General features: G+C 37.2%; 4 protein-coding genes across 5 annotated transcripts in view; 1 reads left to right on the plus strand and 3 right to left on the minus strand.

Annotated features, from left to right (window-relative positions):
* Window positions 1–13,713, plus strand: part of cadm2a (cell adhesion molecule 2a) — a 508,011-nt gene that overhangs the window by 224,680 nt on the left and 269,618 nt on the right. The window lies entirely within an intron of this gene.
* On the minus strand, window positions 139–2,479 carry LOC141299778 (uncharacterized). The gene is made up of 6 exons (XM_073830154.1): window positions 2,389–2,479; window positions 1,913–2,311; window positions 1,675–1,802; window positions 1,467–1,573; window positions 1,228–1,360; window positions 139–171 (listed from the first exon to the last, which is right to left on the minus strand). Exons 1-6 carry the CDS (start codon window positions 2,477–2,479, stop codon window positions 139–141), a joined length of 891 nt encoding a protein of 296 aa, XP_073686255.1.
* On the minus strand, window positions 3,963–10,190 carry LOC141299780 (uncharacterized). Its single transcript, XM_073830156.1, has 6 exons — window positions 10,132–10,190; window positions 5,213–5,403; window positions 4,764–5,132; window positions 4,538–4,665; window positions 4,330–4,436; window positions 3,963–4,240 (listed from the first exon to the last, which is right to left on the minus strand). Exons 1-6 carry the CDS (start codon window positions 10,188–10,190, stop codon window positions 4,102–4,104), a joined length of 993 nt encoding a protein of 330 aa, XP_073686257.1. The 3' UTR covers window positions 3,963–4,101.
* LOC141299781 (uncharacterized) lies at window positions 11,306–12,535 on the minus strand. Its single transcript, XM_073830157.1, has 5 exons — window positions 12,430–12,535; window positions 11,999–12,334; window positions 11,772–11,899; window positions 11,563–11,669; window positions 11,306–11,447 (listed from the first exon to the last, which is right to left on the minus strand). The coding sequence occupies exons 1-5, from the start codon at window positions 12,533–12,535 to the stop codon at window positions 11,306–11,308; spliced, it is 819 nt and encodes a 272-aa protein (XP_073686258.1).

Raw genomic sequence — 13,713 nt, forward strand, 5'->3', positions numbered from 1 at the left:
CTCTTCTTCTCTTCTTCTCTTTCCTGCTTAGAGTGTAATAGCTGAGTGAAACTGATCTGAGATCATTGTGTTAAGTCTTGAAAGGATGTGGCCCTTGCATCTTGTGCCTTTTAGAGTGAACAAACCAGAAATACTAAATTAGTCAAGTTCCTCATCACTTTCCACAGTCTGCTATTGGTCAAAACAATCAGTAGTCCATATTACATCAGCATAGACAGAGCAAATGTGTGAAGAGCATTTAGGTTAGAGGATCTTCAGAAAATATATTTTGATTGGTCTTTTAATAGCATGAAAAGAACAGTGAATTCACTGTGGCTGCTCTGGAGCTTAATTTCATGGCAGGGTTTTTTGTCATTCTTCACAGACTGGTCTTCTCTTCTTTGCTTTCAATTCCAGTTTGAAAAAAAAAATAGGAGAGTGAAACTGATCTCAATGTGTTCAATGTGTGAAGTCTAAAAGCATGTGGCAAGAAGTGTGTTATTTCTTCACCATTAGCATTAACAAATGGACATACTAAATTAGACATGTTTCCTCATCACTTCCCAACTAATCACAGTCCGGCCCCAAATTATTTGGATTCATGTTGTAATGTAGGGTGAACTTAAAAAACAAACGAGAACTGGATCCAAGAGAAGTGAGTTTAATAAGCAAAACAAAAGTACAAATTAACTCAGAAAACATCAAGGTAGCAATATGTGAAATAAAAAAATATATATATATAAGCAGACACAAATGAGCAAACACCTGGGAACAACAGAAAAACTACAAATTGACTACAAAAATACACCAGACAGGAAGTAACATAAGTCCACATACAAAACAGGGAACATGTGATACATATATTAAATAATGTATTATTATTTTGACATTATTCTTGATATTGTAGTCACGCTTTTTGTTTAGAACTATCATGAGAATATTAAAGAGGCCTATCTTTAGTTATTCGTTCATACAGACAGTATTGATTTATTCATTGAGCTGTTTGTATGAACGGGACAATTCAGAGCTGTAAGGAAGTACGATTGCCAACCCTAAATACTGACGTTTATGCACACCAAGCAATCAATCAACTTTATTGCAATCTATCTTTTGACACAAAAGCTTATTTGCATAAATACAACGTCAAATGATTAAACATAAGCCAACCTAAATAGTTTTGTTGTGTATGGCATACATGTTTTACTTATTTCACAAATTGGTTGTTGAATAAATTTGTGATTGTTTTACTATTTTTTTAAAGATTTTTTTCTCACAGATCCATCTAAAAGCATCATTACATGGATAATCACACCACCCTGATGGATAAGACGCAACACAGTTCTCTCCTCTTCGTCCATTTGGCTCTCCAGACCCCCAAAACCTGAAACTACAGATCAGCATTAGATGTTCAGTGCTGCTTTCTGCGTGATACGATTCTGAATTTGAGAATCATTTATTATAACCAGTTAAATTCAATGATTTCTCACCCAGACGGTAGTGTGCTGCCATCAAGCCATTTCCATGTTCCCTCCACATCACTGTCAGTCAGACCAATCCAGAATGCATTACCATGAGAAAACTTTTTTGCAAACTCCTAATAGAACAAACCAGACATTCAACTTCCAAATAGACATCCAAATGCATATAAGAAAATATATAGGCCTAATCTTTTCTTCCGGTCTCATTTTTACTCACTTGTTCCTCTCTGTTGTTTATGCTGATCAGATCTGCTCCTCTCTCTGTACAGTATCTTCTGCTCTCAGTCCAGCTCTTATTCTCAGAGGAAAAAAAGTAAAAACTGAAGCTAGAGTATAACCATCCATCTGTAAACACAACCAGTTCAGCGATTAGCTCATTATTCCCAACTACAGTATGCTGAATATGAAATTTAGTTATAGTAATAGCATATTGCTTAGTTGCAGTTCAAGATCACCCGTTTCACTGAGAATGTTCTGCAGTTGATGGTTCTTGGTTAATAATCCATCCCTTTCATTTGTCATGTTTATGTACTTGGTTAGTAGCTCATCTCTCTTTTCAGTGACATCGGTGATCTTGGTTAGTAGCTGGTCTCTCTCTTCTGTGAGGTTGTTAATCTTGGTTAGTAGCTTGTCTCTCTCTTCTGTGAGGTTGGTGATCTTGGTTAGTAGCTTGTCTCTCTCTTCTGTGAGGTTGGTGATCTTGGTTAGTACCCGGTGTGCCTCTTGTGTGTAGTTTGTGTTGTTTTTATGGATCTGGACACACAGCACTATGACTGCAGGCAGCAGAAGAACACACAGCAGCACCAAACACACTACAGCTGCTCTAGAGCGTCTGATCCTTACTGAATCACTTCCTATAGGTGACAGATATAAAGATAAATGTTTCTTAATTTCTACACCCAATACAATAAAAGTTTGTTTGCATTTGTACCTGTGTGTTGAGGTGTTTGCTTTCTCTTGGTGCATCTGTCCTTATCCCTTGTTCTGTCAGTGTTTGTATTAGCATAAACACCCTCAGACATTTTGGTGGCTTGCCCTTAGTCCTCAGTCTGTCTGTGTGTCTGTCTAACGTGTGGTCTTTTTTAACACTGTACTCTTGGCTGAAAATGTGACAACGTATAGCAGTATGTCATATCCTGTCTGCATATACCAATTTCACTTGCATACCTAAAAAGGCAGTAGTTTTAGTGAAGGATAGAGTAGCAGTCACATGATCTGATGTTGCTTGGTTTAACACTTTATTCTTCTGCACATCATCATCTTTAAAGTTAGTCAGATTAGCATAGCGGAACTGATCTGACATCAGTGTGTTAAGTTCCAAATCATGTGACAAGCAACATTCGACAAAGCTCCAAGAAATCTTTAGAACTTGCTGGGCTTCATGAGAATATGGTTTATAATCATTTTAATAGTATTAAATACTTCCTCATTAAAATAAGCATTTTAAGATAAGTATTTCACTATTCTTAGCTTATTTCTTCACAACCACCTCTACTGAAAGTCCTGCTGAGGTCAGATGAACCTTACTGCTCCTCACATCAGAGAGACACTATTGGAGCATTTTACTGCTCATCACATACTGCTGTTGTTCTGAAGCTGCTTTATGCTAGTTTATAACTAGTCTCAGCCTCATATGTCACACCCACAGACCGCTGGCTGAATGGAAATGGTTTACAACTGTGACAATGAGCCCTTATCAGGATCAACTAAACGCTGGATTTTCAAAAGTATGTGAAATATTTCAAGTTCGCTGCACAAAATCAGTAAAATACATTTAAGACGTTTTACACACGTATTAATTTCTGTTATTTTGGGGACATTTTCACACCCCTAAAACTGACACGGCACTAAATGAAATGTGATTGGTTGCTTTACCTGTCAGTCATATGGCCTCTTGGCTGGACATTCAAAATGGCCAAGGTTCCCAGACCTTCTACCGTCAGTCTGAAGGTCTGTCTACGTAAGACTAGTTCATGACCAACTTCCTGATTATAACGTACGTGGTGGTACGATGATTTTCATTCTGTTCTTGATCATATTAGATCAGCATTGACCAAGCAAATGTAAGAGGAGGAATCAAGTTAGTGAGTCTCTATAAAACATACATTTGGTTGGTTATTGACTTCAAAGTCCTATAATGGCATGAGAGGAACAAAACAAACTCACTATAGCTGCTCTGGAGCTTCACTTCCTCTGTTACTCTGTGTATTTAACACATTCTCACTGCTAACGCGTCACATATTGACAGTTGTTCAGGACACTTTGGCGTACAGGGTACCCTTTTTAATGTTCTTTTTCGAAAGGCTTTGGTAATTTTATCGTCATGATTAAAATGTATATTGGGTAATAATATTGCCATTATTGCATACATGTTGGGGTGTGACTTTTCAGTGTAAACAGTCACAATCATTTTATTTACATTACACTATTTACACATTTATGAGCATATAACCCAACCCCTGCCCCTAAACCTACAACAACTACAGTCATAATTTATTCAAAAAAAATTTATATTAAAATATTAATGACACATTATTAAACCTATACCTAAGTTAAACATGTCAAGACTTTAATGACACAACATCAGAGTAACTAACAATAAACCCTGTATTCATGTTACAATTATTCTGAATAAACATATATTTCATTGTATGTGATACTTTGCAATGCTCTTCTCACAGATCCATTTAAAAGCTTTATTACATGTTTTATCAGCCCATCCTTTTGAATATGTCACAACACAGTTCTTTTTATGTACATTGGGCTGTCCAGATGCCCAGAACCTGAAACAACAGATCAGTATTAGATGTTCAGTGCTGCATAATATATAATATTATTACATAATAATCAGTTTAATTCAGTTATTTCCCACCCAGAGATTAGTGTGCTGTCATCAACCCATTTCCATGTGCCCTCCACATCACTGTCAGTCAGACCAATCCAGACTTCATTACCATGAGAAAACTTTTTTGCAAACTCCTAATAGAATAAACTAGACATTTAACTTCCAAATAGATCATCTACATGCATATAAGAGAATATTTTAGCCTACTCTTTTCTTCCACTCTAATTTCACTTACTTGTTCCTCTTTGTTGTTTATGATGATCAGATCTGCTCCTCTCTCTGTACAGTATCTTCTGCTCTCAGTCCAGCTCTGCTTCAATGTGGAAATGAAGTAAAAACTGAAGCTGGAGTATAACCATCCATCTGTAAACACAAACAGTTCCGCTATTAGCTTGTTATTCCACCAACTCTGAATTAAGAAACTTGGTAAACCTTTTAGCTATAGTACACTGGAAAGACACCTATTTCCTTGAAACTTTTAAAAAATGCATCTCTCAAGTTCATGTTCTTCGTTAATAGTTCATCCCTCTTCTCTGTAAGGTTGGTGTTCCTGGTTAGCAGCTGGTCTCTCTGTTCTGAGAGGTTGGTGATCTTGATTAGTAGCTCATCTCTCTTATCTTTGTGATTGTTAATCTTGGCTAGTAGCTTGTCTTTCTCTTCTGTGAGGTTGGTGATCTTGGTTAGTAGCTGGTGTGTCTCTTGTGTGTAGTTTGTGTTGTTTGTATGGATGTGGACACACAGCGCTATGACTGCAGTCAGCAGAAGAACACACAGCAGCACCAAACACACTGTAGCTGCTCTGGAGCTTCTGATATTTGCTGAATCACTTCCTGATCAACACAGACATAATGGTAAATGACTGAACATGTATAAATTGCAAAGTTTTTATCAAAGAAATTAATGCGATTACCCATTTGCTGAGGTGGTTGATGTGTGTTTGTCTCTGTCCTGAAGTCATGATCTCTCACACAATCTGCACTCTCGTAGATATCCACCGTCATCACCACACTCTTTCTGTTCATTCCCTCAGACTCAGTCCTGATCACATCATCATAAATATCATTGGACATTTCTGCTCTTTTACAGTCCAGCACAATTAAACTGTGCAAATGTTGAATGTTCTTCCTGTGTCATTAACATTTGCTCTTCTACTCTTTCCTGCTTTGAACCAATTTTGAATGTAATAACTGAGTGAAACTGATCTGAGATCATTGTGTGAAGCCTAAAAAGTCTGCTATTGGTCAACAGAATCTCTAGTCCGTATTACATCAGCATAGACAGAGCAAATGTGTGAAGAGGAATCAGGTTAGAGGATCTCCAGACATTTTATTTTTGATTGGTCTTCTCTTCTTTGCTTTCAGTTGCAGTTTGAATAAAATAGAAGAGTGAAACTGATCTGAGATCAATGTGTGAAGTCTAAAAGCATGTGGCCCTCAGGTACAAGAAGTGTGTTATTTCTTTACCGTTTACCACAAGCGGAAGTACTAAATTAGATGTTTCCTGATCACCCTCCAACTGATAGTCCCACCTCAAGCACACACCATTAGTTGAGTCAGTGTCAGCCTGGTCAGGATGCTCATACAAACAGTAAATTAATTTGATCTTTTACACATCTGCCGGATGAAACGAAGGAGAGCTGGATCCAAGTGCAATGAGCTTATAAGCGGGCCCGGACATAGACATGGGCAAGGTGGGGCAATGCCCCCCTAAATGCCAGAGGTGGAAAGTAACGAATTACATTTACTCACGTTACTGTAATTGAGTAGGTTTTTTGTGTACTTCTACTTTTTAAAGTAACTTTTAAATTTTGTAATTTTACTTTTACTTAAGTACGTTTTAATTTAAGTATTGTACTTAACTACATTTGAAATATTATCCATTACTGAGTAAAAATTAAAAAAAAATAATAATAAAATAATAAAATAAATTAATTTAAAAAAAAACTGTGCGTGGAGGGAAGGAGGAGATCGCTCACCGGAAACTACTGATTGCTTGATGAGCAGCAGAACAAACGCAGCGCTCTAACTCAAGAAAGATGGAGACGGACAAGGCACAGTTTTGCAGAGTTACATCTCTCGGCTGCATGCATGAAGCAAACCGTCGCTCTAATGTAAAGGTAATAACAAACTTGCGCGTGCCTAATGTATAACACTCGTGTATATCAGAGTCGTACATTAGGTACGCATAAGTTCGCTATTGATTCACAAACTATGCGTGCTCTCGGGGCTCTGATCCCTATCGTATTTTTTGCATAAAAATTTCAAAACATTTGCCTAGTTGTCCAAATTATTGTCCTGTGAGTATTTTATAATGGATGTTTACCCATAGAAGAGGAGTGAGGCTTGGTGTTTATGAGCATCAGGCGCACACTGACAGTTCACTGATCCTGTCTTTGTCGAACCTTCACATTGATGTGTTTCAACAGATTTAGAATGTATTTGCTGTAGTTTGCATTCGTATGTTAATTTTTTTAATGGATACAAACAGTAGATATTCAGCCAGTCAAGTTCAAAGGGATAGGTTTAGTGGTCTTTTGGCATCTCCCTGTTGTCCTGTTTGGTAAGGCAGGTTCACTTATTTAAGAAAAAGGACTCTGAAGTTGTAAAGAATGTCTTTAGTAAGGAATTCAGGAGCTTAAAATCTGTATATATTAAAAAGTTAGAATTTAGCAGAGGTTTTCTTTAAAGGTTATAAGGTATATTTAAAGTTTTAATTTAAAGTTTGTTTGAATTTTGAGTTTTTTTATAACATGAAGTAGAAGAATAATAAGGCAAAATTATTGGGGGGCCCGGAGTAAAAAAGGTTTGGAACCCCGGCTCTAGTGAATCCACAGTTTATGCCACATTCAGTGGTTGTGTTTTAAGTTTTATGGGATCATTTGCACTAAAATTTCCCTAAATATTTTATATGGTTATTTAATTTTTAATTGTATCTTATTTATTTGTTTTTATTGCACTTTAATTTGTAAAGTTGTTTCCTCAATTAAAAACAACCAGGTTGAGATTTATATCCCCTTGTCTTTTTTGAATAATACTAGAATCCCCCACCCACCCCTGCTGTTCAAAAAAAAAAAAAAACTCAGTAAATTTTACTCAGAGTAAAATTTTAAATGAGTTACTTTTTACTTTTACTTGAGTAGATTTTTTGACCAGTACTTTTACTTGTACTTAAATAAAATTTCATTGAAGTAACAGTACTTTTACTTGAGTAGCATATTTTATTACTCTTTCCACCTCTGCTAAATGCTGTGACTGCCCCCCCCCCCAAACGTGAAGGCATGCAAAATTCCGAATTTGATAAAAATTTTAAGTAAAATGGTCAGAGCACTCTCTGCTCGCTTTCAAACTAGCTACTGATTGGTAGATGCGTAGGGAGGGAGTGGCTAATCGCTTCACTCGCTTGATCGTCTCTTTTGGCACGGCAGAGCTCAAAACTCAGACATCGTGCATGTAATGGCAAAATGATTGTTTTGTTTCGTTTTTTTATTAAGTTAATTTAGAAAAACATTTAGAGCATATTTTTGTTCGTTCAATATAAGATTTTTTTTTTTTTTTTTTTTTTTTTTTTTTTAAGTAACATCCAAGCAGCTAGCGGCAGACAGCGAGTTGATCATAGCCTGTGTTTGATCAGTTTTGCCTTCTCAAATCATCACGACTTGCCTACAATAAAATCTATAGGCCTAAACAAGTCCAGGTATAAAACAATGTTAATTTCAACATTAAACTAATATAAAAGTGTTTATATTCACCGCCTGTGTTTTATTGGTTATTAATGTAAAATAAACGCTAAAACGCTTGTGTTTTCTGAGTCAGTGTCTCGCAAGGATGAAGTTGTCGATCGCCATTTCCTCTTGGACGCGCTTTTAGAGAGAAATTAATCTTTACAGACTACATAATGAAAGAGCTTTTGTTTTTTATTTGTTTTATTTCGTTAAGTAATAATTTAAAGCTTTTTATAAATACATGTATCTTGTCCTTGAGTTATGTATTCGCTGATTTTTGCTGAGAAGCACTCCTATTGAGATTTCATGTTTGAGATGTGATCAAGTTTGTTTTCAACGTTTCAAGCACCGTTTGCAACGTTTTGTTGATATTTTGATATTGTATTGTTGTTATTTACTCTTACCTTTATGAGCAAAAATGACGGAATATTTTAAATTGTTTCCACTGCAAAAATGCAAGTGATTGAGCTGACGCCTACTTGTCCTGCAAAGCGGCTCTCTGCACAAAGGATTGAATATGTGCCTAATACCGCACATTTATATTATTTTAACGTTGAAATGAACATTGTTTTATACTTTAACTCTTTTAGGCCTAGATCTATATTTATTTCAGGCTAGTTGTGATTATCTGAGGAGGCAAAATTGATCAAACATCAACGCATTGTCTGCCACCGCCGCTTGGTCGTTACTTTAAAAATCAAAAAGTTATATTTAAAAAACAAAAAATGCTCCAAACGTTTTTTTGTTTTTTTTAAATGAACTGAATTAACCTGTAAATTATTTGTTTTGTATTGATCTTTACCTTTTCCTCTCCAAACTCTATCGTTTTTTACAAAATGCAGGCAATATTTATCGCTTTCGCTTTCTAATCGGAGATTAGGTAAATGATGCATAGCTTGCATTCATTGGATAAAATCAGGACAAGTTAATAGCGAAGCTATTATAAATAATAGTTATGCCATCCTGGCGCCAGGCCTGCTTATAAGCAAAACAAAAATACAGATTAACTGTGTGTGTTCACAGTTTGTGTGTTTGTCCACTACTCACTGTTGTGTGTGTGTGTGCACTTGGATGGGTTAAATGCAGAGCACCAATTTCGAGTATGGGTTACCATGCTTGACAATACGTCACGACTTTACTTTTTCAATATTAAAGAGGCCTATCTTTAGTTATTTGTTCATACAGACGGTATTGATTTGCTCCTTGTAATATATGACATCCTACTTACTTTTCATCATATTAGATCAGCACTGACCAAGCTAATGTTAGAGGAGGAATCAGGTTAGTGAGTCTCTATAAAACATACATTTGGTTGGTTATTGTATGCAAAGTCTTATAATAGCATGAGAGGAACACAACAAACTCACTGTAGCTGATGTGAACCTTCACTTCCTCTGTTACTATGCTCTGGTGTTGCTTGGTTTAACACTTCATTCTTCCGCACATCATCATCTTTAAAGTTAGTGAGATTAGCATAACGGAACTGATCTGACGTCAGTGTGTTAAGTTCCAAATCACGTAGTCTCGCGTAGCCAGACCTTCAGACTGACGGCTGAAGGTCTGGAATTCATGGCAGCTTTCATTGGCCAAGGCCCGCCCATAAGGCCATTTGACCGACATGTCAAACAACCAATCACAGTTCGTTCCGTTCAGCATCACGTTTCGATGCGTGGAAATGCCCCCACAACAACAGACTGGCGTGCAACAAGTCAGTCATTGAAATAGCCAGCATTGAAAGTTAAATAAGAAGAGGTAGAACAAGCAGTAAGTCAGTAATTTGTTCGAGAACGTTGCAAAAGCGTATAACAACAATGCGTCTGCATAAGCACCTTTTTGCAAAACGCAGAGTAAATCAGTCTGCGCTTTGTTTCCCGGCAGACCGAAAATAAACGCGACACTCGCATCTCCCGGAAATCCGATCAAATTCAACTAATCAGATGACGACTTCGACATTCCTGAAGTGTTTCCAGTTAAGTGTACCTTATGAATCAGATGTTTAGCCAACGTTCCGTGGGTGTGACGTCTGAGGCTGAGACTAAGAATCACGTGACAAGCAACACTTAACAAAGCTACAAGAAGTCTTTAGTATTTCGCTATTCTTAGCTTACCTCTTCACAACCACCTCTGAATGTCCTGCTGAGTTCAGATGAACCTTACTGCTCCTCATATCAAAGAGACACTATTGGAGCATTTTACTGCTCATCACATACTGCTGCTGTTCTGAAGCTGCTTTACACTACTTGACACTAAAATGATGCTAAAGGGGTACCTTGAGCATTAAAATGTGACACCAAGGGGTCCTGCCCAAGCACCTGTCATGGCAAAAATCAAACAACTCTCATCGCATAAGAGACAAATTCACTAATATTTTGATTTGTCTCTTACCGGAGAGTTCCGATGCCACTCGGGTTTGTTTACTGATTCCAGTGGTGTCCCCTCTGGGCCCTGGTGGTCAGTCCCTCATCCCTCAATCTAATCGGGGTAGGGCTGTGACTTCTAAGTCCAGGATGATCAATCATCGTCCGCTCTCGGGTCCAAAAGTCTCATCCAAGGAATCCCACTTCTGACACCAAATTGTCGTGGTAAAAATCAAATGACTCTCATCGCATAAGAGACAAATTCACTCAGGGTCTCTTTAAAGGTTTATTTCTTGCAAGAAAGGTCAGACAGTCATACAGGATTTCAGGTTGCTGCAGAATGTGACCAAGAATTGAGGGTTTCCTCCACTTTTATATCTCTTCCCTAGTCTTCAAGGTTACATCTCCTAACAGCCGGTAATTTTCCACACATAGTAAGGAAACAGAGAAACACATTCTACTATATCATACTCCCAAGACTCAAATGTTTATGTTTTGGGGGCCTGATACCTTTACCTCATGTCATCTTCAGAGAAGGTTTAGATTAAGCAGAAACTTACACAATGTTTCATAAGCACATATGATAAGTAAAATTAATTTTTCTTCCACACACCATTATGTGACAAGTTGGGAGTGAGAACGCATTGGTGTATTTAATCATGTCAAAGCTCTCTAAAGCAGGTCATAGTGCATTTTACTCCCTGATTGTAGTTATTTTCACTGTTTTAGAGTTCAAAGTCTGTACAGGTGTGTATTTGATTCTTAAGAAACACTGAAATACTGGCTTGAGTTGTATGACTGACACTGACCAGTATGGAGTGACACATTAATAAACATATACATATAAGTTAAACATGTGAAGACTTTAATAACACAACATCAGAGTAACTAACACATTGTTGAAAATATTCTGAACAAACATATTTCATGGTATGTGATACTTTACAATGCTCTTCTCACAGATCCATTTAATAGCTGTAATACATGGATAATCAGCCCATCCTGTTGAATAAGTCACAGCACAGTTCTCTTTTTTATGTCCATTGGGCTGCCTAGATGGCCAAAACCTGAAACAACAGATCAGTATTAGATGTTCAGTGCTGTTTTTTGTGCAATATGATACTGACTATGATAATCTGATCTTTATTACATAATAATCAGTTTAATTCAGTGATTTCTCACCCAGAGGTTAGTGTGCTGCCATCAACCCATTTCCATACGCCCTCCACATCACTGTCAGTCAGACCAATCCAGACTTCATTACCATGAGAAAACCTTTTTGCAAACTCCTAATAGAATAAACTAGACATTCAACTTCCAAATAGATCATCTACATGCATATAAGATAATATTTTGGCCTACTCTTTTCTTCCACTCTCTTTTTCACTTACTTGTTCCTCCCTGTTGTTGATGATGATCAGATCTGCTCCTCTCTCTCTACAGTATCTTCTGCTCTCAGTCCAGCTCTTCTTCTCAGAGGAAAAAAAGTAAAAACTGAAGCTAGAGTATAACCATCCATCTGTAAAAACACAACCAGTTCAGCTATTAGCTTGTTATTCCACCAACACTGAATTAAGAAACTTGGTCAATGTTTAGCTGTAGTATACCAGATAGTTACCTGTTTCCTTTAAACTTTTTAGCAGTTCATCTCTCTCCTGCTTGAACTGGTCTCTTTGTTTAGTCAGGTTTGTGTTCTTGGATATTAATTCATCCCTTTCATTTATAACATTTATGCTCTTGTTTAGTAGCCAGTCTCTCTCCTCTGACTGGTTAGTAATCTTGGTTAGTAGCTGGAATCTTTCTTCCATGATGTTTTTGCTCTTGATTTGAAGCAGATCAATGTTTGTAAAGACTTGGATACACAGCACTACGACTGCAGTCAGCAGAAGAACACACAGCAGCACCAAACACACTACAGCTGATCTGGAGCTTCTGATCTTCACACAATCACTTCCTTAAGATGACAGACAATAAGATAAAGATTTAATCTTTAATTTAAAAAAAAGTTGTTTATGTTAGGTCTTATTATAATCAAATGAGTCGTATTACCTGTATGTGCAGTCGTTTGTTTCTCTGTTCCTCTCCTGACATCCTGTCTCTTTTTAATATCTGCATTGATGTTACTCTTCAACTCTTCTCCATCTCTGCTGTCCATTTCCCATGTTTCATCAGTGTTTATATTGCCATAAATACCTCCTGACATTTTTAGTCTCTGTGAATCAGTCGTGAAATTATCTATGCTGTTTCTGCTCTGTATTTGTATGCTTTTTGAGACTTTACTTTCAGCGGATGAGCCCAAAGTGTGACAAACAAAGTGTGTCAAAGTGCATGAGCTTGTGTGAAGTCTAGCCTGTTCATGCCAAACCATTTGCACAGCAACCATTAGGGAAAAAAAAAATTGTGTTGTTTGGTTCAGCAGTTTATTACTCCGTACTTAGAAGTTCAGAGCAACAGAAACTGCTTTCAAATTCAAGTTAGCAAAGAAAAAATTATACAAACTTGCTGAATCTTGCTGAATGTAGTGAAATTAAAATGGCTCAGAAACACATGTCAGTTACAGCTAATCCGAGGTGCTGCGTTGTTGCTTTTGACCGACTTCCTAACATACAAAGTGGTAAATGTGTTTCTGCATTGGTTAAACTAAATCTATTACACCCATCTCTTAATGCTTTCAAAGTAAACCTGCTGCTGACTAGCTGCTTGCAGGTTTGAAGCTCTTGACACCTAAAAAACTAGGTTACGGTGACCAGGGGCATTGGACAGGATGTAATGGTGAAACAGTTTTAGGAGGGCCTAAAGCAACAACCTGTACAAGAAGGGCCCAAAATCCCTAGTGATGGCTTTGCAATGAAAATAAATGAGGCCAATGATTTGAGGATCTAAAAATATGAATTTGAACCTACCTTTACCTTTGTCTTCTTTTTATGGCTTTTTAAGAATTCCAATCTTAAAATCATCTTCTGTTCCACAGAAGCTGTTGGTTGTAACTACTAACAACATATGCCGGTAAAGTTGAGATTGAAAGCACTGTGGTTTCTCTGACCCTCAGAGCTACTTCCACATTTAGGTCATGTAGAAGACAAGTATCCTAACGTCCTTCCACAAAAACCTCAGATACAGCAGCGTTGTCATACATTTCTCTGAAGGTTCTTCTTGAGACTTTTGCTTCTTTTTATGGCTAACTAATGCTGGATGTATCACTATGTAGGTCTTTCTGTTTTGAATACCTCAGGAACAGAACTCCTGACAGCATTTGAGGTTCAGGATAGACTACAGGGTCTACAACTTGGTACAGGAGTTGTCAATGGGGCAGTACCCTTTCAAAAAATACTC

The sequence above is a fragment of the Garra rufa genome, chromosome 23, assembly GCF_049309525.1.
Source record: "Garra rufa chromosome 23, GarRuf1.0, whole genome shotgun sequence".
In the NCBI taxonomy this organism is placed as follows: Eukaryota; Metazoa; Chordata; class Actinopteri; order Cypriniformes; family Cyprinidae; genus Garra; species Garra rufa.

Coding starts and splice junctions, on each gene's coding strand:
- LOC141299780 (XM_073830156.1), bottom strand. CDS start 10,190: ATGAGGAGCAGTAAGGTTCATCTGAACTCAGCAGGACATTCAGAGGTG. Junction 4,666..4,763: donor TAAAAGTTTCAAGGAAATAG/GTGTCTTTCCAG, acceptor TTGTGTTTACAG/ATGGATGGTTATACTCCAGC. Junction 4,241..4,329: donor GACAGCACACTAATCTCTGG/GTGGGAAATAAC, acceptor CTGTTGTTTCAG/GTTCTGGGCATCTGGACAGC.
- LOC141299778 (XM_073830154.1), bottom strand. CDS start 2,479: ATGTCTGAGGGTGTTTATGCTAATACAAACACTGACAGAACAAGGGAT. Junction 2,312..2,388: donor GCAAACACCTCAACACACAG/GTACAAATGCAA, acceptor TGTCACCTATAG/GAAGTGATTCAGTAAGGATC. Junction 1,574..1,674: donor TAAACAACAGAGAGGAACAA/GTGAGTAAAAAT, acceptor TTGTTCTATTAG/GAGTTTGCAAAAAAGTTTTC.
- LOC141299781 (XM_073830157.1), bottom strand. CDS start 12,535: ATGGACAGCAGAGATGGAGAAGAGTTGAAGAGTAACATCAATGCAGAT. Junction 11,670..11,771: donor TCAACAACAGGGAGGAACAA/GTAAGTGAAAAA, acceptor TTATTCTATTAG/GAGTTTGCAAAAAGGTTTTC. Junction 11,448..11,562: donor GGCAGCACACTAACCTCTGG/GTGAGAAATCAC, acceptor CTGTTGTTTCAG/GTTTTGGCCATCTAGGCAGC.